We start from the raw sequence: 23,021 nt of genomic DNA, 5'->3' as shown, positions 1-23,021 counted from the left end.
TGTCCCCTGCCCCTGGAATATAGGAGCTCAGGGTCAGCTTGGGCTATGAAAGTGATAGCAGAAGCCTCTAGAAAAAGCTGAATTTCTGCCCAGCACTGGTGGGAGCATGCTCGTCAGGGTCCTATACCTTGAGCAGGGCTGGACAATGGATCCAAAGCTGGGTCTGGATTCCTACACTAGACCCAAGAGGTGAGAAGAGGTGAGACTCGACTCCGTTCCCAAACCCGGCTCCCAAGACCACTCTCATCCCCGTCCCTAAACAACAGAGGGAGATATTGACCCTTCTATCCTGCCTGATAGACTGGCTGAAAATGATGGTTAGGGACTCAGAAAAGGAGGAGAGCCAGGCTGGCCCAGCAGAGCCCCCTACCAAGCACACGTACATACCTAAAAGGCAAAGAAACAGAACGACAGCTTTTTCCTGAAAATCACAAGCCAGATTTCTTTTTGGACCCTATCTAATTTCTCCTCCTCTCACTCTCCCCTGTTAAGCTGGGACAGATCCGGGCTGCCTTGGAGAATGTGTTGGCCAAGGTTGACTGCCAGCCCTTGACTAGCAGAGATATTTCTGAGACCCAGCTGCCTGGCACAGATTTTAAGGGTCACCCAGCGGCAACCCCCAGGGCTCTCTATCCATTGCAGCTTTCCATACTCAGAAATGGAGGGGAACTCTCTGGGCTCATCAAGGTGTCCTGTAAACCCTCCCAGGAGCTCTCGTCCCCTCTGTGCCAAGGGGAGGATCTGGTCTCCAGGTGGTTCCTGGGGCTCAGTGGGGATGGAGCCTGAAGGTGACCAGAGAAAGGATGCCAGCCCAGGAGGAACAAGAGTCCGGGCCTCCTAGGAGTTTCTGTGCACCTGACCAGGCTGACCAGCTTGCAGGAGCCCAGGATCAGAAAGACCTTCAGGTGGCACAGTGGTTCTCCAAGGAGCGACCTTACGAGTGACGTAAATATCTCACAGAAGTATCAACAAGAGGAAATGAATGCACGCTGGTGGGGATTCCAGCAGAGAGGGGCCAAAGTCAGACTTCTAAGTCAGAGCTGCTTGAAGCAGGACTTTCTAAAGGAGTGAGCTGTGATGCAGGGTGGAAAGTATTTGGAGCCTGACTTGGAAAGGGGACCTATGAGTTCTTGGAAAGGCCCCCCGCTGGCCCCATTCTGCTTCCTGGAACTAAGTCAGCCCTCTTGTTAACACTGACTGTCCTACACTCCCATCCTGTCGCCCCTTCTATCACCAGCTCACACTGAAACCTCTGTGACAACACTCTCCCCACCCCACAACAGACATTGATTAGGTCTTTACTGCACACCAGCTCCTCTGTGCTAAGGGCTCCAGAGAGACCATCCAGGTTATCACCCGGGCAACTCTGTGACTGCGGAGCAGAAGCGGGATTGTTCTTCAGATTTCACAGTTGGGGAAATGGAAGGTGGCACAGCCAACAAATCAGGGGTCCAGGATTTGAACCTGAGAAGTCTGACTGCAAAGCCCAAACTTAAACTCCCACATGCATGGCGGTGAGCTCCTAAGTAGGATGGGGCACTCAAGGCCCTGGGTCTCTGGTTCCATCTCGTCAGATCCTTCCATAGCTCCTGGGTCAGCAAATTATACCCCATGGGCCTAATCCGGCCCACCACCTATTTTTGTAAATAAAGTTTTATTGGAACACGGCCACACTCATTTGTCTACATATTGGCTGCTTTCCCACTGCAATGACAAAATGGAGTAGTGGCAACAGAGAACCAGTGAAATATGTACTATCTGGGCCTGTTCAGGAAAAGTTTGCTGCCTTCTGGATCGTGGAATGTCTGAGCCCCTCTTTATCTAAGAAGTAAGAGGAGAGAGCTGCCTTAGATGATGCAGCCGGGAAGCGAGGGAAAGGTCAGCAGACACGAACAATTCAGCTTCCTCAAAATAGTTTGCAGCGTGCATGGTGAGGGTTCTTAATTTATACGTGTGCCTTGTCTCCCTGGGGGTCACATACTGCATTTGCAGACATCTCGTTCTGTTTTTCCTCCCTTTGATCTCTGATACCTGGTCTGTGTGCGAAGCAGTCTCTCAAGGCTTGGCTCCAACTGGTTGACCATTTCACACAGCTCAGTGTCCAACACAGGCAGGGAGAGAGGACTGCAGTGAGCCCCACAGGGGCCCAAAGAAGTCAAAGAAGTGTAGCACCAGTGCCAGAGCCGCACAGAGAGCCGGGGGGGAGCCAAGCCCAGACCCAGGAGATCTGCATCACCTTGAGATTCTGCATCAGTCCTTCCTTGTCCCATTTCTGAAGTTGCTTTTGGATAAAGTGTGATATACCCATCTCCATGCCAGGAGCAAATGGAAACCAAAATGTATCGAGCACTTCATCCTTGCTAGGAACTTATAGGCATTAGGTCTCTGGGTCACACGGCAAGCCTTCGTGGTAGACGTCATCATCCCCTTGTAGCCCCTTCCATGTTATTTATGAGGATCTGAGGCAGAGAAGGCCAAATGGTGTGTGCATAGTTGTACAGCTAAGTGGCAGAACTCAGCTCATGCTAACACCCAGCTGGCATGTTCTCTGCTATATTGTAGCACGTAAAGATCAAGCATCGCAGGGGACCAAGGACAGCACGAGTGGCTGGAGGGTGTGTGTCCCCCACTCCCTCTCCTCATGCTCTCCACCAACACGCATGCCCTAACATTTCTCCTTCCTCCACCTGTCACAGGTCTCACCTGGGTGTCTCACACCAAAGGATGGTGTTGGGCCTAGGCCTGGGGCCCCTGTGTGTGGGGGGGGCTCCGTTCCAGACAGCCGCATTCATGTGCCTTCTTGGTCTTTCAGGAATTTAGCCATTGGAATTGGGATCCAGAATTTCCCAGAGGGCCTTGCTGTCAGCCTCCCCTTGCGAGGGGCCGGCTTCTCCACCTGGAGAGCCTTCTGGTAAGTGCTCCAGAGTGTCAGCTGCCAAAGGCCAGGGTCTCTGATATGAAGCTCAGAGCGGTCCTCCATGCGGGCTTCTTTCTTCAGGAATAGCTTCTCCTGACCTGAATCTGAATCTGTATCAGAAGCGAATCTGGAGCTTCTGGTACAACGCTAACAACCTGGTTGAAACTTCACCCCCAAGGCTGGGAGGAACCTCAAGAAGCTCATCTCTTGACCTTCAACCTTTACACAAACCAGCCCAAATGGCCATGTTTCCTATTTCAAAACTGTTCCAGGGGCAGCCACACCATGCCCATTCAGTGTCAGGTTTCTCCCCGTTGGGTAGGAACAACCAAGGTCAACCTTGTGTCTACTCTAAATGTTACATGCCTTAACCCAGGCTCCTATTACGGTGGCCTGCCCCTGAGAGTCATTACCTTAGCTCCTGTCATAACGCTTGTCAATGTGAAGACCAGGATTATGTCAATAGGGTCTTGGGAGAGGAGGCCCATTGCACTCATGCCTCCTGTTTCCATAGTCCCCAGGGGCTTTCTAGTCTATTCCTTAATTTTACCTTTTCAGTGACGTGTAAGATGAGTCCCCCATCTTCAGAGGAGGGAACCATGGCTCAGAGTGTCAGTCAGGTGACCAGCTCAAGTCACCTGGCTTATCAGGAGAGACTCCAAATCTCACCTTCTGCCCCTCAACTCAGGACTCCAAGCCCCAGAACACCGCGATGTGAAAACAGTCACCACTCTAGAGTCGATGGTCAGAGCATTTAAAAGGGCTGCTAATAACAACAATTTAAAAATACCTTTCATTTTATAGGGACTTATGACTTACAAGTTCTTGCACATACGTAGATTATGCTATTTCCACCCTCCGCTACCTCTTTCTCCATTGTTGGAGTCTGCGGAATAGCGGATTTGGGTGAGGGCAGGGCAAGATGACCCTAGAGATGTTTTTCAAGTGTGAGTTGCATGACCCCGCAAGGCCTGTCATTTCATACAGTAGAGGCCCCACGGCAGAGGAGGGACGGGAACCGGGCATTTGTGGTCAGTGTCCAGACCCTGAGATTAAACTTTTCTTTAATTCTCACTCCAGTCTGGGCTTGACGTCATACCCACTTTTTCCTGAGGTGACAAAGCCGAGGCCAGGAATCGTACACACTAAGGAGCTGCAAGTCCCCTGGCCTGTGCACGCGAGCCTGGGAGCCAGGCAGCACGGCCCTGCAGAGGGTTCTCCAGCACCAACAGTGTCTCCTGCACGCCAGCCTTCTGCTCCTGGCCGGGGAGAAGCAGGGCGGGGTCGGAGTTCACAGTCCTGTCCTTTCATCTGGGGAGGCTGGGCGGGACGATGTCCCTTACCCCATTTTACAGATGGAGAAATGGAGGCTCAGAGGTGGGTATATCTTGCCAAATGCCCATAGCAAGGGACAGTGGGGACGATGTCCCAACTCCTTGCCTATTGGCATTCAACCTGCAGCAGGTGTCTTTTGCCAGTGGGCCTCAGCTGTGGGGTTCAGATACCAGCTTATCTCCTGCTTTCTCAATTCTCAGTGCTCCTGTGGCCTGCTGTTTTAATCAGGGCTCATTTGATTTCAAGCAACAGAGACCCACTCTCGCTAGCTCAAATAAAGGGATTTTTTAAAAGGAGAAATCTCACCTTAATCCAGGATGGAGGCAGTGGGGACAGGCCCTCAATCTACACAAGGCCAGGTAGGGTACACCTCTTCAGCACGGGTGGATGGGTACAGCTCCTTCAGAAGGGCTGAATTTGTGGCCTGAACCCCCAAATATGCCAAACACAAGTGTCCTTGGAAAACATCCATACCGCTTTTAGTCGGTGTCCTATTGTTCAAAAGACAACTAGGCATCAATTGCTGAATGGATATTTAACGTGTGCTGTATCCATACAAGGGGACAGTATTCCATCATAAAGGAATGGATACTGATACATGTGACAACATTATGCTAATGCTTGAAAACATTATGCTAAGTAAAATCAGCCAATAAAAAGGATACACATTGAATGATTCCATTCTGGATATGAAATATCCAGAAGAGGCAGATCCAGAGAGACAGAAATTAGATTAGTGTTGGCCAGGGGCTGGGAGGAGGGAGGCATGGGGAGGGGTTTCTTGTTGGGGTGATGACAATGTTCTGGAATTAGATAGTGGTGATGGTTGCACAAGCTTATGAATATATTAGAAACCAGTGAACTGTACACGTTCAGTGGGTGTGCCAGATGCCATTTTTTTACTTTAAAAAGACAATGGAGGAAACGTAGAACTCTAACAAAGCACCTTGGAGGGGAGGTGTCGACTGTAACCGTGGAACAGGGAGTCGGGGAAGGAGAGGAGCTGGTTAAGAAAACAACGGGAGCTCTTTCAGCGCCGTGCCAGGTATCGCGTGGAAGAAGACGCATCCCTTTTCTAGAGTTGAGTCAGCAGTCAGAGCATGTCGAGTGTCTGCCTGCCTCTCCCCAAGGTCACACGTGTCTCTGTTCTCTCCGTAGGTATGGGCAGCTAAGCGGCATGGTGGAGCCTCTGGCCGGGGTCTTCGGGGCCTTTGCCGTGGTGCTGGCTGAGCCCATCCTGCCCTACGCTCTGGCCTTTGCTGCTGGTGCCATGGTCTATGTGGTCATGGACGACATCATCCCCGAGGCTCAGATCAGGTTGGAGAGCTTCCCCTCCCTCACCTGTCGCTGTCCCCAGCCCAGGCCGGGCCCCAGCCTCGGATCTGCCCTTTGTTCATTTGCCACTCCTTTCTTTCCTTCCACCCCTTCCTGCCCCTTCCCCACCCCCTCCTCAAATGTGCTCTCTGATACAGAAAGAGAGAGGAGGAATGGGCACATGGGTGGAGAGACAGATGAGGTGATATTAGGCCGTGGCATATGCGCCCCTGAAGTCTACAGACCCTGAAGAGCAGACTATTATTTTTGTATATCCTCTCTCTTCTTCTCTCTCTCTCTCTCTCAGGCTCTCGATTTTTCTGGGGCTGGAATGAGGGGAAAGATGAGCTCTGAAATGTTAACCAAAGCTATACATCCATGTTTTCTCATTGTCTAGCTACAGGCCAGGTACCGGGGGGGAGGGGGGCTTTCTTCCTCGTTTCATTGTGGTTTTTATAGCAGAATGATTTTGAGGCTGCATTAAATAATATCTTCAAGAAAAAATTGCTACTTTTTATTGCTCCAGCATGGATTCCAGAGCCATGTTGGGTGACCTCGGGCAAGTTACTTACTTGTCAGTGCCTCAGTTTCCCCACCAGTAAAATGGGAATAATAGTACTACTGACCTCATGTGGTTATCCTGTGGGATTACATGAGTTAATCAGTTTGCGTGGCATATAGTAATCCCCAATAAATGTTATTGGTCATTGTTATTATCATTAGTAGTGGTAGTATTCTGTTTTCTATTGGAATTGGACGTTACAGAGGTTTCAGCCTGTGTCCCAGAGTGCATTAAGGTCTTCCTTTTCTTTTCCTTCCTTCCTAGTGGTAATGGGAAGCTGGCATCCTGGGCCTCCATCCTGGGATTCGTGGTGATGATGTCACTGGACGTTGGCCTGGGCTAGTGCTGGAGTGCTCCGGACCCCAGGAAGGGCAGCACGTGGAAACTACAACGGTCGGCTTCTATGGGACCACATGCCTCTTTCTTCATGTTAAAACATTTTTCCTTTCTCTCCTTTTCATCTCATTATCCTGATTGAATCTGATTATAATATGACAATTTTTACTTTTCTTTTGAGAGAGATGTTGGTTTTTTTTGGAATTTCAAGGTGTCATGGAACTATGGATCTTTGCTGGGTCACTCAGTGGACTCTTTCTTCAGTGGGATTACCAAGGACACGCAGGTCAGGAAAATCTCCACTTTTGTACCTTCATTCTCCCTCGCTTGACTCAATGGCAACTCCTCAAGGTCACCTACAGAAGCAAGCTACCAAGAGAGAAGTCGTCTAAGCATTTTTGCCTGGTGACTCAGAGCACAATGGCCAGGACATCTTGTGGTCTGTCCCTCCTGATCTGTCACCATTGGTCCTCTACCCATCTAGACCAGAACTGGAGCATCGCGGACAGAGCAAGTACTTTCCAAGGCCCAGCCAGCCCAAGGGGCAATTTACCTTCTCATACCTCCCCCAGGGAGATGCTTCTGGGAGAGGGTACAGCAAAGGGAAGAAAATAAGCTAGTCTTTCTCTCTCTCCCTTTAAGGCAAAGATTGACACTATTGCAGTTAAGGGAATCAGGACAACTGTGACTATGCAGGGAGCCTGTGACAACAGGACAGAGTGTGGCTTTGATCTCTATGGATTCCAAGAGCAAAGTGGCTTGTCATCATGTCCAAATCCCCTAGATGTTTATTTTGATCAGTTTATAGCCTTCATTTTTCTAAGAGACTTGGGGACACCAGCAAACTGCTAGAACCCAAACCCTTCATTTACTTATGGAGGGAGCCACTTAAGCTAATTTGGCTGAATGAAAGATGTTTGGAATCTGCAGTAGGTCCTTCTCCGTTGACCATTTGGTAACTTGTAACCTGACCCAGAACTCTGAAGCTGCAGCAGTCTTTGCTGGAGTTTGATGGGAAAACTTAGGATTAGAAAGGAAGAAGGGATAGGAAAACAAAAAAAAAAACGGGGGGAGAGATTTTTTCCATTTCCCTTTTAAAGTAAACTTTAGCCAAGTGACCATTCTGAAATGACCCTAAAGAATGACTTGAACTAGACTGGAAGCGAATCTACACCTTCATACACACAGCTTCTCCAACAGGGGTGATATAACACGTCTGCTTCAAACACGGTAAGGCCTGCCATCCTCACTGGTCGAAGGAGCACATGGGACCTTGACTCGGCTCCACTGGCAAGGCAGGCCGCCCACGAGCCAGGTATTCAGGCACTGTGTTATCAACGCCTGCCCTGAGTTTACAGGTTTAATTGCTTCCAAGGGTGAATGCCCTGCTCTGTGAATGCTCTAAGACCCCGAAGGCCCACCCTTTGCTGAGTCTATGTATGTTCTTCCAAAGCACTGATGATCAAAACTGAAGACACATTCAGAGGTTTGATTGGTTGAGATGAATTGGTTTGGTGGTTGGTGTTTGTGTATTTTTATGTCTTTGTATGTAGTTCTGCGTAATGCACACTTCTTTCTGATGGACAAGACCTCATACTGTGATCAATATCAATAAAAGGGATATTGTCGTGGATGACCTGTGCTGTGTTAGTCCTTCGTAAAGCTGCTTCTTTCCAGGGTTGATAATATATAAGAGCTAACTAAACTTAGTCCTAACATCTCCTCTGCCCAACACCAGGAGGAGCAAAAGAAAGAGTTGAGATGAGAAGGGCTAGCAAGATTCAAGGTTGCAAACGACAGCATCCCACCCAAGCTTGCTTAGACAAAGAACTTAATGGGAAGGCAATGCGAAGGCTCACAGGATCTTAGGAGAATCAGGCTTGAAAATGGTTTGGAACCAAGAAAACTAGAGGTCTGGGACCATGGTCCAATCACATCTCAAAAACAGCTTGGTTTGGATGCAGTGGCCCCCAATGTCGGTTTCTGGACATTGGACACCACCACTCAAACTGCAGTGCCTTCATGCTACACCACCACCATGGAAATGAGCTCTAAACTAACCCTGATTCTTTGAGCCTTGGGTCCACACTCAAAGTTCTGGACAGGAGCTTAGATCCTGTGCCCGTGAACTAGCTGGTCCTGCCCCCGCCCCAAGACTCACACAATGGTGGATTTTCAAATTTTGGGACAAGTTTAGATGGTGGAAAGCCAAAAGAAGAGAAAACAGTTTATTACAGCCTCGCTCTCTTGCTATTCAATATCTACACACACTAAAATTCCTCTGTTTTCTCTTTAAAAGGAACTTTCTGCTTAGAAAACGGAGCTATCCCTCATGCAAAACACTTCACGCTTCCCCTTTCCAAAGGGAGCTACCCACTGGCCAGCTGCCCCAGAGGTGGAGCGTTCCGTTCTTGGGTTTAAAAACTCTAAGCTGGTGGAGTCCAAAGTTGGAGAGAGCCAGAGTCCTTAGGTTGAGTGGAGGTGGCACCATCCCCACTACCCCTTCTTCCAGACCTGCTTAGGCCGGCTCTGGGAGAAATGGCACCACACATTGATCACTGGCTCTGAACAAACACCAATCTTAAAGGACATATCTCAACCTCATTATATATTGTCTCAGAGCTAGTCCTGAAAAGAGAGGACTGCTTCTGGGTGATAGGATCAAATCACATGCATGTCTGCCCACTGCCTTCCCTCTTTGACTATAAAGTGAATTCCTTGGTCAGAAGCAATGTTGTATAGGATGCCATGATGATAGGACAGACAGGGAGGCAAGTCCAAATCCAGACACATGAGCCTGTCTCAACGAGGAGAACTCTCTGCCTTTTCCATGATGGGAGAGGTGGCAATCAGTCTGCAACTAAGAAGTCCGCAGGTATCCCTGAAGCGTCATCAGTATTGGGTCAGGCATCATCACTGACCCTTTGGGCATTCAGTGGCCAGGTCTGCATCAATGATGGAAAGCTCTGTGCTTGAATCCGCACATAGTTCCATTTTTGGCAACATGGCACTTTTATTCTTTAATCAATTGAGAAAGCAGATGTTCTTGGGGAAAGAAACTGTCATTCATAGAGTAGATAGTCTTGTCCACTTAATTATTAAGAGCCTACTCCACAGTAGGTCACTTTAGGTGACCTTTTACTTGAGGGACAATTATTTTCACATTTGGCCCATTCTGAGAGGTGCAGCCATACGTGCCTCCCCAAACCTCTCTGTCACCAAACTTCTAATCTTGCTTCTTTCAAGTGCTTGACCATTTGGCCAGACCATTTGCCACTGCTCATAAATCGGTGTAGCTTCTTGCATCAAACTATCCTTCCTTCTAAGCAAAGTGGACATAGAGAGATGTACTTAGACTTCTCCCCACTGGGCGGTTTTCTCTCCACCTACTGTCCTCATTGGAACTGTCACATGGCACAGTCCATTTCCAGTCTGGGCCAGCATATCACGCAGAGCCATCTGTAAACCAGTTGCAGTCCCTCTCTCAGTCACTGGCTCTGGGGAAACGTCCCTCTAGGACACGGTTAGATTGATGAAGGCGTCAGGAATAGGCAACGAGGAACAGGAGCTACCTGAGCATGCAACTCACGCCTTCAGGACCGGTCAGCCCCAGTCCCTAGAAGCCATTTCCAGTCGGTAATGGGGTTTTATAAGTGTGGTAGATGACCCAGTACATGAGGGACAGCTTGGGTCACAGTTGACAATCAGTACCTCAGGGATAATTGCCTAGTATCCAGTGTTCAGTCTCTCCTGAGGCCCCGAAGTCACTCCTGGCTTCTCCTGCTGGCACAGCAAACCTGGAATCTCTGTGACAACTATCTATCAATACATTCAGACTAATTTAAAATTATGTGCTTCGCTCTATTCTCAAACACCTTAAAAATCTATTCCCACACAAATTTTCCCCAAATTTGTCAAAAATGAGAAAAATCCTGAAACTATGTTGGTTTTGAATTCTCATCCTCCCTGATGTGAGTTTCTCACTGCCTGTCCTTCAGGGGCATGCTGGGATATACAGTCAGGCGGCACTTAACGACAGGGATATGTTCTTAGAAATGCATCGTTAGGCGATGTCGTCACTGTGCGAACATCATAGAGCGCACTCACACAAAACCAGATGGTCCAGCCTACTGCACACCTAGGCTCTCTGGTACTAATCTTATGGGACCACCATCGTATATGCGGTCCGTGATTGACCAAAACGTAGTTACGTGGTGCCTGACTGTCACTCCGTCATTTCTGGAGACGATGCAGGGTACTGCCTGAGGAGAACTGGCTTCCTCTTGTAGGGTGACTCCTTTAGGCAAAGGAATTACAGTGTCTTCAAGAAGTGCTTCAGAAGATTGGAGAAAAGAGGCTGTTTGAGCTGACAAAGGACGCCCTTTGAGGACTGAGAATTCAGAGAACTCCAAGTTTTTCAAATCCTCCCATATATCTCCATTTTGAGAGGTCCTCCTGCTTCCTGGATCAATGCTCCAATCTTCTATGGAAAGGCTAGAATTTTACCAATGTAGAAATCCAGCCAATCCCTGGGATCAAATTTCACATTTGTTTTTCTACTTTTCTCAATCTTAGGGGCACAAGGGGTAAGAGGATACTAAAGAACTGTTCATAGAAATCCCTAGGTTCAGTCTCTTCCTTGAGCTAATAATTTCGGAACTTGAACTTGCCAGTGTCTTTTTTTTTTTTTAAAGATTTTTATTTTTTCCTTTTTCTCCCCAAAGCCCCCCAGCACATAGTTGTATATTCTTCGTTGTGGGTCCTTCTAGTTGTGGTATGTGGGATGCCGCCTCAGCGTGGCTCAATGAGCAGTGCTGTGTCCGCGCCCAGGATTCGAACCAACGAAACACTGGGCTGCCTGCAGCGGAGCGCAGGAACTTAACCACTCAGCCACGGGGCCAGCCCCTTGCCAGTGTCTTTTTTTTAAGCCGCGTGGACTGCTTAACAGCACTGCCTCAGTCCTCGCCTGGAGTGTTTGATGCAGAAACGATTCCCTTAAGGCTTTCCCGTTAATGGACCCTTCATTCCAGGGGGCTGCTATGAGAAGCGGGAAGGTGCGGGAAGTATTCAGGTCTGGATCTTCTCTGGGTACCTAACAGAAGACATCCTCATCCCCCTGTGCAGGGGGAAGGACCACAAGGCCCTCAGTTAGTGGCAGGCTGTGCCAGGCAGCGTGCTGCATGCTCTCGCCCCCTCCCTCAGTCCTCCTTGACTTCGATACTACCTGTCGCCCACTTTACCCACGAGGAAGGTGAGGTCCAGGAAGTCTCACTCAGCAGTTAGTGACAGGCAGGGTAGGTTCTGCTTTGCGCAGAGGATGGAGAAATCGACTTCCTGACTTCCCTAAAGCTTTCCCGGCGCACCTCCTGCACCTCCACCCTCTAATAAAATTTGGTTGAATCTGTGAAAGGTGGAAGCAAATGGGAGCCCAGGGGCTGTGCTTTTTCCTTTTAAACAGAGGTATGAGTTCACATGACAAAGGCATCCATCTTAAGTGTATAGTGCTCCACCAATCGTTATGACGCGCCCCTGGGCCGGGCCCTGCGGCAGGGTCTTCAGGAGCCACGGTCGGGAGCCACGGGCGCGGGGACCCCCCTCTCGGGTCTCCTCCCCGGGGCTGCGTGCCCTGGGCTCGGCCGGCGGGGTGGCGGCCCGGGTGCCCAGGCAGGTGAGGCCTGCGTGCCTGCGCCGGCGCACGTTCCGGCCTCCCGGGGGCGCCTGGCGCGGCGCCGGGCGGGTCCCCGGGCGGGTGCCGGGGTGGCGACGCCGCCGGCGGGGCCTCTGTGTACCTGCGCAGGGCGGGGTGGGGGCGCGGCGGCTTCGGGCTTTGCACGCAGCCGGCGACTCCCGGGCCGCCAGGGAACCTGCTCCCTCAGTCGTGCGCAGCATCCCCCATCCCCCCGCTTGGCTACAGTGTGGCCAGTCCGAAGCCACCAAAGGGACCCCGGCTTCCCGAGGCTCCCGGCTCGCTGTCTGCGGGCTTTGTGCTCCCAGCTTGCCCCCTCCAAACGTGGACTCGGGTTTGGGGGATATGGAGTTTGTACAACGTCAGGAGCGCTCTTTGGGGGAAAATAACACAAAAGTACAAATTCAAAATTTGGCACAGGGCTTTGGAAGGGGCGCCTGTGAGCCAGCGTCCCTGCAGTTCAGGTTTCACTGGTTTTGGGGTGCGTTCACCTCTGGTCTCAGAGCTTTTAGTTTACTCTGCTTGAGCACAGGGCAGGCAGGCCTGCACTGCTGGGGCATTTCGAGGCTTCTCCAAAGCTTCAGGAGTCCCTGTGGTGTTCCCTTTCCCATCATCTTCCTAACACAGCCCAGCTGTGAGAAGGGGCGGTAGTGTGTTCACAGACAGGAGGAATACAACTCACAGTTCGGCTTCTCTACCCTCCAGGGGGAGGAAGAACTAAACTTGCAAGGAGGGCTGTTTCCTCCCCCTTCCAGCAGGATGCAGGAGGGAGGGTGCACAGGGGCTGCCCATGAGAGCTCTGGGAAACAGCAACCCTGAACCTACCTCTGGATTCTATTCGACCATCTTCCTTTCTAGTTATATCCTCTTGATAGTGCCTGGGCTGTCAGTGTCTTAACAGGAAAAGGACCCTGCATGGCCACTGTCTGTCTCCAAGAGCTGTCACTGAGACCTCTGCAGCTTCTGATGGGCCTGCTCAGCCTCAGGACCCCCAAGCCTCCTTAGGGCAGTTGGCTACTGCCCTCTGTTCCAAGACATAGAAGATATGGGTGAATGGATGAGCTAAGAGGGCAACTGGATTATGTTGGCTTAGGCAAAGGCATATGATTCTTTGGGCAGGTGAACCTCTGGACCTGTGTCCCAGCATCCCTGCACCCCAAGACCTCCCCCCTAAATTAAAAGATCAGATAGGACATTGTATGGGCACTTTCCTGATATAGTCCCCACTCTCTGGCAAACTGTGAGGCCATGAAGTTAATGTCTCTCGCTGGCCTCTCTCCATCTAGCAGGGAGGGGTAAGGATCTAGTCTGTTTGGAGTTGGTGAGGACCTATCCCTGGGGTTTTCAGCCAGGATAGCATCTCCCTTCGCTGATTGCAAGAGCTATGATCTCCAAGAGGTCCAGAATGCATCAGAGAAGAATGAAAACATAGGGCAAGCCTGGGGGGAGCATGCGAGGAGAGGCCCTTAGCCAAAGTCTGGGTTCCACTTTCTAGGTGTGCAGAAAGGGTATCAGAGGTGTATCCTTTCTCTGACCTTTGCCTTTTAGGCTTAGGATTCAATATGCCATTGGGTCTGCAGCCTGTATTGGTCACTGCCACATTCTGGAGGGTGTCCCATGGAAAAGAACAATTAACTAATTTAGGGTTAGTACTTAAGTTTATTCTTCTTCAAAGTCACTCTTCAGCAGGAACCAGCTCTCTTTCTGCCTTTGCAGTAAAACTGCTGGTTGAACTTAATATGGGAAATTATGGGAAAGGTAAACATCATTTACTAACAAGCCTATAATACAGGTTAAAGGGAAAAAGACAGCTTTTAAATAAATGATGCACAAATCTATAGATTTCCTCCATGTGGACGTTGGTCATATTTGGTAACTTGGTGGGAGATGGTCGTTGTATCGCTTCTCTATTGTTGTATAACAGACTACCACAAACTGAGTGGCTTAAAGCAACCCCCATCATTGTCTCAGTTTCTCTGGGTCAGGAGTCTGGCCCAGTTTAACTGGGTCCTCTGCTCACAGTGCCACGAGGCTGTAATCAAGGTGTCAGCTAGGCTGCGTTCTCATCCGGAGGCTTGACTGGCAAAGACTCTGCTTCCAAGTGCACTCAGGTGGTTGGCAGGATTCAGTTCCTGGCAGTTGCAGGACTGGGTCCTCCACTTCTTGCTGACCGGCAGCTGGAGGCTTTCCTTAGCTCCCAGGGGCCACTTGCCGTTCCTAGAGATTGCTCAAAATTCCTTGGCACATAGGCTTTCCCAATATGGCTGCTCACTTCATCAAACCAACAAGGAGAGCCTCTGGGTGAGTTTGCCAGCAAGAGGGAGTCTTATGTAACACCATCACAGGAGTGACATCCCATCGCCTTTGCCATATACTCTGGGCTCGTAAACCCAGGTCACGCGAGTTGATTTCATATGTGCATGGTCATTATTTTCACTGACCAGGATAAGCACGCCACAGCAATGGGCACGCAGGTATGATATGATTTGATTCTCTCTCTTGTGTGTACACTTCAGAGTGGTACAATGAATAGATAGAAGGGATGAGTGAGCAGGGGTGAGATTGGAGTCAAGGACACGCCCCTGGAGAGATGGACTCGGCTGTGTGAGCCCTGGGGAATCCTAGTCTTTCTGCTCTCCTCTTCTCTGTGGGGTTTCCACGGGCCAATCCCCCAGAATTGTGGGTCAAGACTGTGGCCAGCTCTTGGCTTCTTTACATGACCCAGTGACAGGAAGTGGAGATGCTGAGAACTTGGCAAGCAGCTTCTCCAAATCTACTCCCTCCTCCCACATCTTCTCCCATTAGCGTAGCAGACCTAAGGGTAAAAATGCTTCAGATCCGAGTGACTGTTTCCACGTAGACACCCCTTGGGATGTGGCCAAGACTCCTTAATTTTGGTCACTGCCCCTAGTTTGGTCTAGGGACTTTTACAAATCAGCTCCCAACATGACACCTTCCATGGCAGTGGCTATCTAAGTCTCAGCTATTGGCTGTACTTTGCAGGCAAAAGGAAAGGAAGGGTGACAGGAGGACAACAATAACCCCAAAAACAGAGTCTCCTACCAGATCTGTAAAAGAGGATAGATCTAGAAGTCTCCCAAGGATTTTTAAAAAATTAGCTGTATATTCAAAACTTGTGTAACAGACTGGCAAAATAAAAACAACAACAATCTCATAGGTCAAAATCAAGGCTTAACTTTCTTGCTTTGGAAACTAAACTTTAATGTAAGCGAGATGTTTCAGGTTGTCTGTCTTAAAAATGGATTCTGCTCTGGAAACCGGAGAGATTCGTGTACCCACATCGTCCTCCTTCCTAGGAGCTCTTTCCTTACCAGTGGTTTATGCCTGTTTGGAGGAGGGGTGATGTAGGCATGTATGTTTGTTTAAGGTAGAATTCTTGACAAATGTAAAATTCTTGGCAAACCCATCAGGTTGGCAGGTGTTGAAAAGTAAAATCCTCTTTTTCCAAACCAGGAGAACTCTGATGCCAGCTTCCCGTCATCATCCGCAGAGCTCCACCAGGCAGAAGGCCGCCTCTGTTAGCCCTTGGTAGACCCAGGCAGCAGACACAGTGACAGCCTCTGGCTGGACGACACAGCCATCAAGGTTAAAGGGAAGTTCGGGTTTAGATCTTTTCCTCTGTGGGCTCTATCATTCTGAATATTCACCCTTGTGAAAGATAAGGATGGAAACGAGCGACTGGTTCAGGCTCATCTTAAGGTTTGGGCTGTGGTAGGGTTGGGGTGGAAGGGGCAGGCTAAGGAGGAGAGACGGATGCAGGGGGTGCAGGTTGGCACCGTTGGCACCATTGGAGAAATGTGCTGCCACAGGGTGGCATGGCCAAATAGCATGGCTTTGGGAAAAGCCAAGATTCCTCAGGGGAGCTCCCTGAGGACTCACGCACTGACTGCGTGTCTCTAAGAGATGACAGTGCTGATAGCACGGCAGATTGTGATCAGCCTTGGCAGGGAAGTCCATGCAGGGCTTTGTGGTTTGGAAAAGTTCAGGAAACACAAGGCTCCCTCTGAAACACGCCAAGCTCTGCCCAGGGGCTGCCACCACCACCCACACCCAGGATCCTCCCTCCGTGAGCTCAGCTTCCATTTCCTCCCTCCTTTCACTGGTCAGGGAGGCTGGTCCCACCTGTTTGGCCCCTGGGGATATTACCCATAAGCACCTGATACCTGCTTTTCGCTGGGTCATTGACTTCCTGGGTTGCCCATGTCCCATGAATTGGTCAGCAACGTTCTTCATTTAGATTTGGTTGGCAGATATAAAGCAGAATTGAGCCAGCCCAGGGTATTAGATGCTTAAGTAAGTTGAAAAGGATAACCTCCTGCCAATCAGGAGAGAGAGTGCCCATGCCTTTGGATGTGACTGTTAGGATTCAGGAATTGAACTGTGAATTTTGATATTATCTCTATAATCTTAACCTCAACCAACACAATTCGCTGAGAACAAAACCAGCAAGAGAGAAAGATTCAGTGGATAACATTAACTTGAGCAAGGAACCGGTTAAAAATGGAACTGCTGTTGTCTCAGACATCCTACAAAAATGATAACAGCGTTCTTCAAAAACCATCTTTGCCCCAGCCGTTATCCCTGGCCAGTCTGGCCCTTCCTTCTGCACAGTAAGTCTATGACAGTCTTCTTTTAAACCAGAACAACAGTTTTGATCAAAATAAATCCTTTGCACAGTTTAAGAATTTTAGGAGTTGCCTGCAGTCCATCTGATCTCTCATTGTGTGACCTAAATCTGGTACAATGGCAGAAGTATTTTGGGAGTAAATGTCACTAGATGCCACTCTGGAATCCTACCAAAAATGTTGAGTGGCTTATTGTCCAACACCGGAGGAGCTTACTCACCTTTTTACCGTCTGGTTAAAAAAGGCAAAACCGAGTGTTTTAGCCGCTGTGATCTAAACGCGAAGCCGGGTCTGATCATTTGCCTTACGATGCACACATAAGTTCTTACTTTGACTGATTTATTCTTTACTCTGTTTTGATCTTTAAAATTTGTTTTTGTTCAACTTTTTATTATGAGGAATGTCAAACCTACACTCAAGTAAACAGAATGGTGTCATGAACCCCCATATACCCATCACCCAGGTCCAACAACCACCAACCCCTGGCCAGTCCAAGCCCCCTTCACCTCTCTCCTCCTCTTTATTTTGGGGGGAAAAAGATCCCAGACATCATGTCACTTTATTCCTAAACAGGTCAGTATGTATCTCAAAAAAGAAAGGATTTCTTTTTCACGTGACCCTGATACCATTAACATCCCCCCACCCAAAAAAGTGACGTTATATAATTTACTTTAAATATTGCATATTTCTTATCCCTTCTCTTTAAGATGAGCAGTGGCCTTTGTCCAAGAACAATAAAATCATAGCCACTGTTATTCAGCTCACATATCCCGTATTTCTAAGGGAATTTGCGCTTTTCTCAAACTCATTCATTAGCTCATTTCATTCCCATAAGTGAGCCTGTGGGGTAGGCACAGGGAGTGTGAGGCAGGGAGCACGGCTGAATCAGCGCTGTCATAGCTCTGAACTTGCCTTGCACTTGTGGCCGAGGCAGAGTGTGCCAAGGACCCCACCCCAGAGGGACGGCAGATCTGAGCACACCCTCCTCTCCGGTCCCCTCCCTGTGTGCTGAGTGCCAGCGCCAATCTAGGAGTCTGCAAAGAAACAGTTGTTTGCCTGAGGAAAACGTTCGTCTACTCCTGGCCGGGTGACTGGCGGTCATGGCAAGGGAGGGCAGAAAGCGGGGGATGACTGGACAGAACAGGACAGCCCGGAATGGTTTGCAGGCTTGTCAAGAAAGACACGTAATAGCATGGCAGCATCCACAGAGACCACTGCCAGGTTCTCTTAGGACACAAAATCCCCCAACTTCTGTCGTGCCCACCTCCTCGCTGGCGACCACCGACAGCATGACACCTTTTTGGTTGGTGTTGCATTTGCAGGGAATCTCATTTGGGAATTCATCCTTCCATCTTCCCTCTTCCCAGGCGGGGTTCTGGCCTCTGAACTGCTGGCACAGGAGCCGGGGGCACGCCGTGTACAGGTGCGCGTCATGTTTGCTGAAACAGCTGGGAAAGGCCTCTGCCAACACGGGAAAATGATTTTTCTTAATGTAGCTTCTCAGGGCCGCTTTTTAGAAAGGATGTGTCAGAGATTCAGGGCGCCTTCTCTGGCCCTGGTTGGTTTGGGGAATGAGAGCCCAGTGCCCCCCTTACCCACGTCCCCACCCTGGGCTTTTAGAAGGTTGACTGACACTTTGCGTGTCAGTGAGAGCTGCCTGCTGGAAGCCTGGGGCATTGCTGGAGAATGTGGATCATGACTTGCATTGTGTGCATCAAGGGCCCTGACAAGTGCTGATGGATTTGGCTGCCTCTCGGATCCTGGGCTCTGGGCGGGGACAAAGGGGAGCATTGTTTGGCAGGGCAGGCCTCTGCCTGCGAACCCACTCATTTGCCTGACGGTGGAGACAGGTGTATCACACACTCAGCGTGCCAGAGTGACGCTGGGTGATTAAGATCTTGGCTTGGTTCCCCAGGGCCAGGCTCAGAGAAGCAGATGTGCAGAGAGAACGGCTGTGGTCACTCTCCTCTTTCTGGAAACCGGCCCCTGACTTTTCTTCTCTTAGCTTACTCTTCGGAGCTCTGCTCCTAAAAACGCCGTCTTGTGAGGGATGGAAGCTTTGAATCTTGTCCCAACTTCTTGCCCTTTTTAGCTCGAGGAGGAGCAGTAGGGCGATGGGCATCCTCACTGGGGAAAGCAAAAGAGGACATTGATGAGCCAAGGCTGAGAGAGCATCTCCCGGTGTGCTCCACGGAGGCACCTGGAGGGATCATTTCCTGTCTCCCCGGAGACTCTTCCAGCCTGACCCGCCCCCCGGCCCCCTCCCCAGCCAGGGGCATTGCGTGGCTAGGTGTTTTCCTTACGCCTTCTGGGGTGTTACCATAACTGCTCCAAACTGTTTTTGTCGTTTTTTCAAATTAAAATTTTATTTTTATTAAGTACCAGATAAGTAAAGCCTAATGAATCAAACAGCATGCTAACATTTTTAACAGAAGTCAGGCTGTGCTCTCCTCTTCCCAGCTTGAATCTGCTTGCTCCCCACGAGCACCTCTTTCAATTCCAGTTTACACGTTGCTTTTGTTGTTTACCTCTGATTTCCCAATACCACGCTTGTCCTGGCGTTTCTCCCTGTTGTGGTTTTAGACACTATCTGTTGATTTCTTACCTTGAAGAGTAAAAATTTCCTTAACCTTACATTTGGCTTCATGCAATGAGAGCCTCTCTCCCAGGGCTTACCCAGGTGAGGGTGTGTGTCTCTCTCACATAACTTACAGTACGGTAGAGGTTCAGCCCGGGACGGGAGCAATGACTCTGTGGTGTCACCTCCTCCTACCTTTCCACTCCGTAATCCTTAGCGTGTGCCTGCCTTACATCCACTCTTCCCTTTTTCCTAAATAAAGTGACCCAGATTTTGTCCAAAGTTGCAATGTGTCTGGTACGGTAGACAAAGATGTCTCCATCCTGATCCCCTCACCTGTGTCTATCCTGTTACAGGGCTAAGGGGGAGCATGTTGCAGGTGCATTTCTAGTTGCTAATGAGCAGACCCTGCCATGGGGAGATTATCCTGGATTATCTCAGTGCGCCCAGTGTAATCGCAAAGGTCCTTATTAGTGGCAGAGGGAGGAGAAGGTGAGCAGAGGTATGTGATATGAGAAAGACTCCGCTGGTCATTGCAGGCTTTGACGATGGAAGGGGCCAGGAGCCGAGGAACGCAGGAGGCCTCTGGAAGCTGGAAGAGGCAAGATAACAGAGTCTCCTCTGGAGCTTCCAGAAGGATCCAGCCCTACTGATGCTCCATTACCTTCTTATCTCCTGTGTTACCGTTAAATGGTTCGATACTATTTGCATTCCTGGTCCTTTGTGTGTGGCATCTCTGTCTCTGTCTCTCTCCTTTCTTCTCATCCTCCCTCCTTTTTATTCCTAATGAGCATAAATGTCGTGATACAACATACAGGTCTGGTCTGTTTTCATTCATCACCCCGAGCTCTTGATAGCCCCTTTTACCCTATAAATTCATGCCCATTTTCTTATATTGTTTATCTCACAACTTCCTCTCCTCAATTTTTCTGTTTCTCTCTTGGAATTTTATTTGTTGGGTCCTGGAACTCTTGGTCCTCTTTCTTATCATTCCTCTTGTATTTACCATGTCTTTTTTTCTCTGTCCCGTGGCCTTCATTCTATAATTGAAAGCGTTATTTTTCAGTTCTACTCCGGACTTTTTATTTTCAATGTCTGCTATCATAGCTTTAATTTCCCAGAGCTCGAGTCGCTGCGATAATCCTTCTGTGGCCTCCTGTTCTTAGTCCTCTGTTGCAGGACTCTCTTCCACGTCTCTGAGGACAGTAACGGAAGGAGTTAGTGGGTTTTGTTCTGTTTTTTTTCCTTCTGCTCCCTGCCTTGCCTGCATTTCCCCTAGTTTCTTTCTTCTCCACCACCCCATCTCGTCATTTTGCTTTCTGTCTGTCCTGCTCTGGACTCCCCCAAGGTCTGGTGATGCTTGCCTCATTGAAAGCTCTGTTTGTGGGGGTGGGGGGAATGGGAACCAACAGCTGGTCCACCCCGTTGGAGGGCTTATGGGCAGAGACTAGACTTTTCATTGGGCACCCTCAAATATCACTGTCTTTGGGTCTTTTCTCTTGGGATGATCAGTTTTACCGTAGAGGAGTCTGGACGTTTCTTCTCACAGTGGCGTTGGGGGTAGGGGGAGTGTTGTAAGTCAGTTGCTAACATTTGGAGAGCTGCCTCTGTGGAGGGGCACATAGACATTGCTTTAATATCCTGGTCTCTGGTCCCTGCTTTCCCCCTGCCCTCTGCAGTGCCCACACCTGGACTCTCTGGTTCCATTTCTCTAGAAACTAAAGCATCGGTCTCCCGTTGGGCTGGGGGTGAAGCTGCCTGGCTGCACGGAGAGAGGATGTGCTGGGGATCCGGATGCTCCAGCAGCCCCTGGTACAGTGCGGAAATCTTGAAAGAGAACTTTCAAGAAAGCTGCTGTTTCCACCACACCCACACCCTGCCTTTGGAGGGACCCGAGACCTCTCATTCCTTTGCCTTCCCAGCGCTCCAAGGAGCAGGTCGGCCGCCTCATGGGGCCTCCTCCTCTGCAGACAGTTAGGCCTCAGCTTTCTTTACTCAACTTCATCAGTTACCAACTTTCAGAATTATCTCTTGTCCTCTCCTCTCTCATCCTTTTGGGGTTTCTGACTTTTTTTCACTTTTTAAGTTCATTTGCTCTCATTTCAGTGGTTTCAGGAAGGCGTGGATGGAACCATGCATGCTCAGTCTACTGTGTTTAGCTGGAAGCCCTCTGGATCTTTCACCGACCATCATCCCAGTAACGCACTCCAAAAATCTCGGCCCCCAAATCTCTGTATTTCACTGGTATGAACTGAATCCTGGAACTCTTAAAGATTTTATTTTTCCTTTTTCTCCCAAAGCCCCCCAGTACATAGTTGTGTATTTTTAGTTGTGGGTCCTTCTAGTTGTGGTATGTGGGAGGCCACCTCAGTATGGCTTGATGAGCGGTGCCATGTCCGTGCCCAGGATTCGAACTGGCAAAACCCTGGGCCCCTGAAGCAGAGCGCATGAACTTAACCCCTTGGCCACGGGGCAGGCCCCTGAATCCCAGAAATTTTAAAAGGAGCCGTGGACATATAGCAAATGTTTGTTTGGTTAGTTTGGTTTCACAAACATTAATTAATTGCTTGTTATGTGCTATACACTGGAGACATAAAAATAGTAAGACAAAGTTGCTGCTTTTAGGGGGAAAAAAACAGGGCATAAGAGAATTATTGAGTGTTTGTTGGGGTTTCATGCATTATCTTTTATATTCCTCAAATGAAGCTTTCAGAGAAGTTATGTAAAGTTTAGAGGTATAAGATAAGCTGCCTGAGTTTTCCTCCTGAAAGTGACAGTGGCCTGGAATTTAAGCCCAGGTCTTTGTGACTCCATATTCCGATGTTCACTGCTTCAACCCATTCTGCCTTTTTGGTCCTTTATGACTCTTTCCAGACCTGGAGCTCAAGGCTCTGCTTCCAGAGTTTTATCTCAACATTTAGCCTTCTATTTCTCTGCTCTGCCATTCTCCACTTGTTTTGTTTTTGTCCTCGTGTTTTTGCCTCAGTGTCACAAAATGGCTGCTACAGCTCCATAAATCATGTTCCTGTCTGTAGTGGGTTGAATAGTGTCCCTGCAAAATTCATGTCCACCTAGAACCTTAGAATGTCATCGTATAGTGTCTTTGCAGATGTAATTAAGGTAAGGATCAGGATGAGATCATACCTGATTAGAGCAGGCCTTAAATGAGCATCATGTCCTTATAAGAGACAGAAAGGGGCACACAGAGACAGAAGAAGGCCATGGGAAGGTGGAAGCAGAGATTGGAGTGATGATGCCACAAGCCAAGGAATGTCAGGAGCCACCAGAAGCTGGAAGAGGCAAGGAGGGATTTTTTCCTGGAGCCCTTGGAAGGAATGTGTCCCTGCTGACATCTTGACTTTAGCCTTCTGGCCTCCAGACCGTGAAAAACTGTGTTTCAGTTGTTTTGAGCCACCAAGTTTGTAACTTGTTGTGACAGCCCTTAGAAACCAATACACCATCCGAGGCTGGAAGGAGACGGGAGGTCAGCACCAGCTGCATCTGCCCTTTTATCAGGAAAGCAAAACATTTCCCAGAAGCACCTCAGCAGACCTCCTGTAACGTCTCCTTGGTCAGAATATGTAACATGACCAATCCTAGCTGCAAGGGAGTCTGGGAAAACAAGAGTGGAATTTCCCTTTTCCAAA

General features: G+C 49.3%; 1 protein-coding gene across 5 annotated transcripts in view; it reads left to right on the top strand.

Annotated features, from left to right (window-relative positions):
• Window positions 1–8,095, top strand: part of SLC39A11 (solute carrier family 39 member 11) — a 340,360-nt gene extending 332,265 nt beyond the window's left edge. For all 5 annotated transcript variants that reach the window (XM_070483529.1, XM_070483527.1, XM_070483531.1 and 2 more), the window contains 3 exons: window positions 2,813–2,911; window positions 5,411–5,569; window positions 6,393–8,095. In XM_070483529.1, the coding sequence (XP_070339630.1) occupies window positions 2,813–2,911; window positions 5,411–5,569; window positions 6,393–6,471 (337 nt within the window). In that variant the 3' untranslated portion in view covers window positions 6,472–8,095. The remainder of the gene's footprint in view (window positions 1–2,812; window positions 2,912–5,410; window positions 5,570–6,392) is intronic.
• Window positions 8,096–23,021: the final 14,926 nt, after the last annotated feature.

Source organism: Equus asinus, chromosome 13 (genome assembly GCF_041296235.1).
Source record: "Equus asinus isolate D_3611 breed Donkey chromosome 13, EquAss-T2T_v2, whole genome shotgun sequence".
Taxonomy (NCBI): domain Eukaryota; kingdom Metazoa; phylum Chordata; class Mammalia; order Perissodactyla; family Equidae; genus Equus; species Equus asinus.
This window is presented reverse-complemented; position numbering and strand designations above follow the sequence as displayed.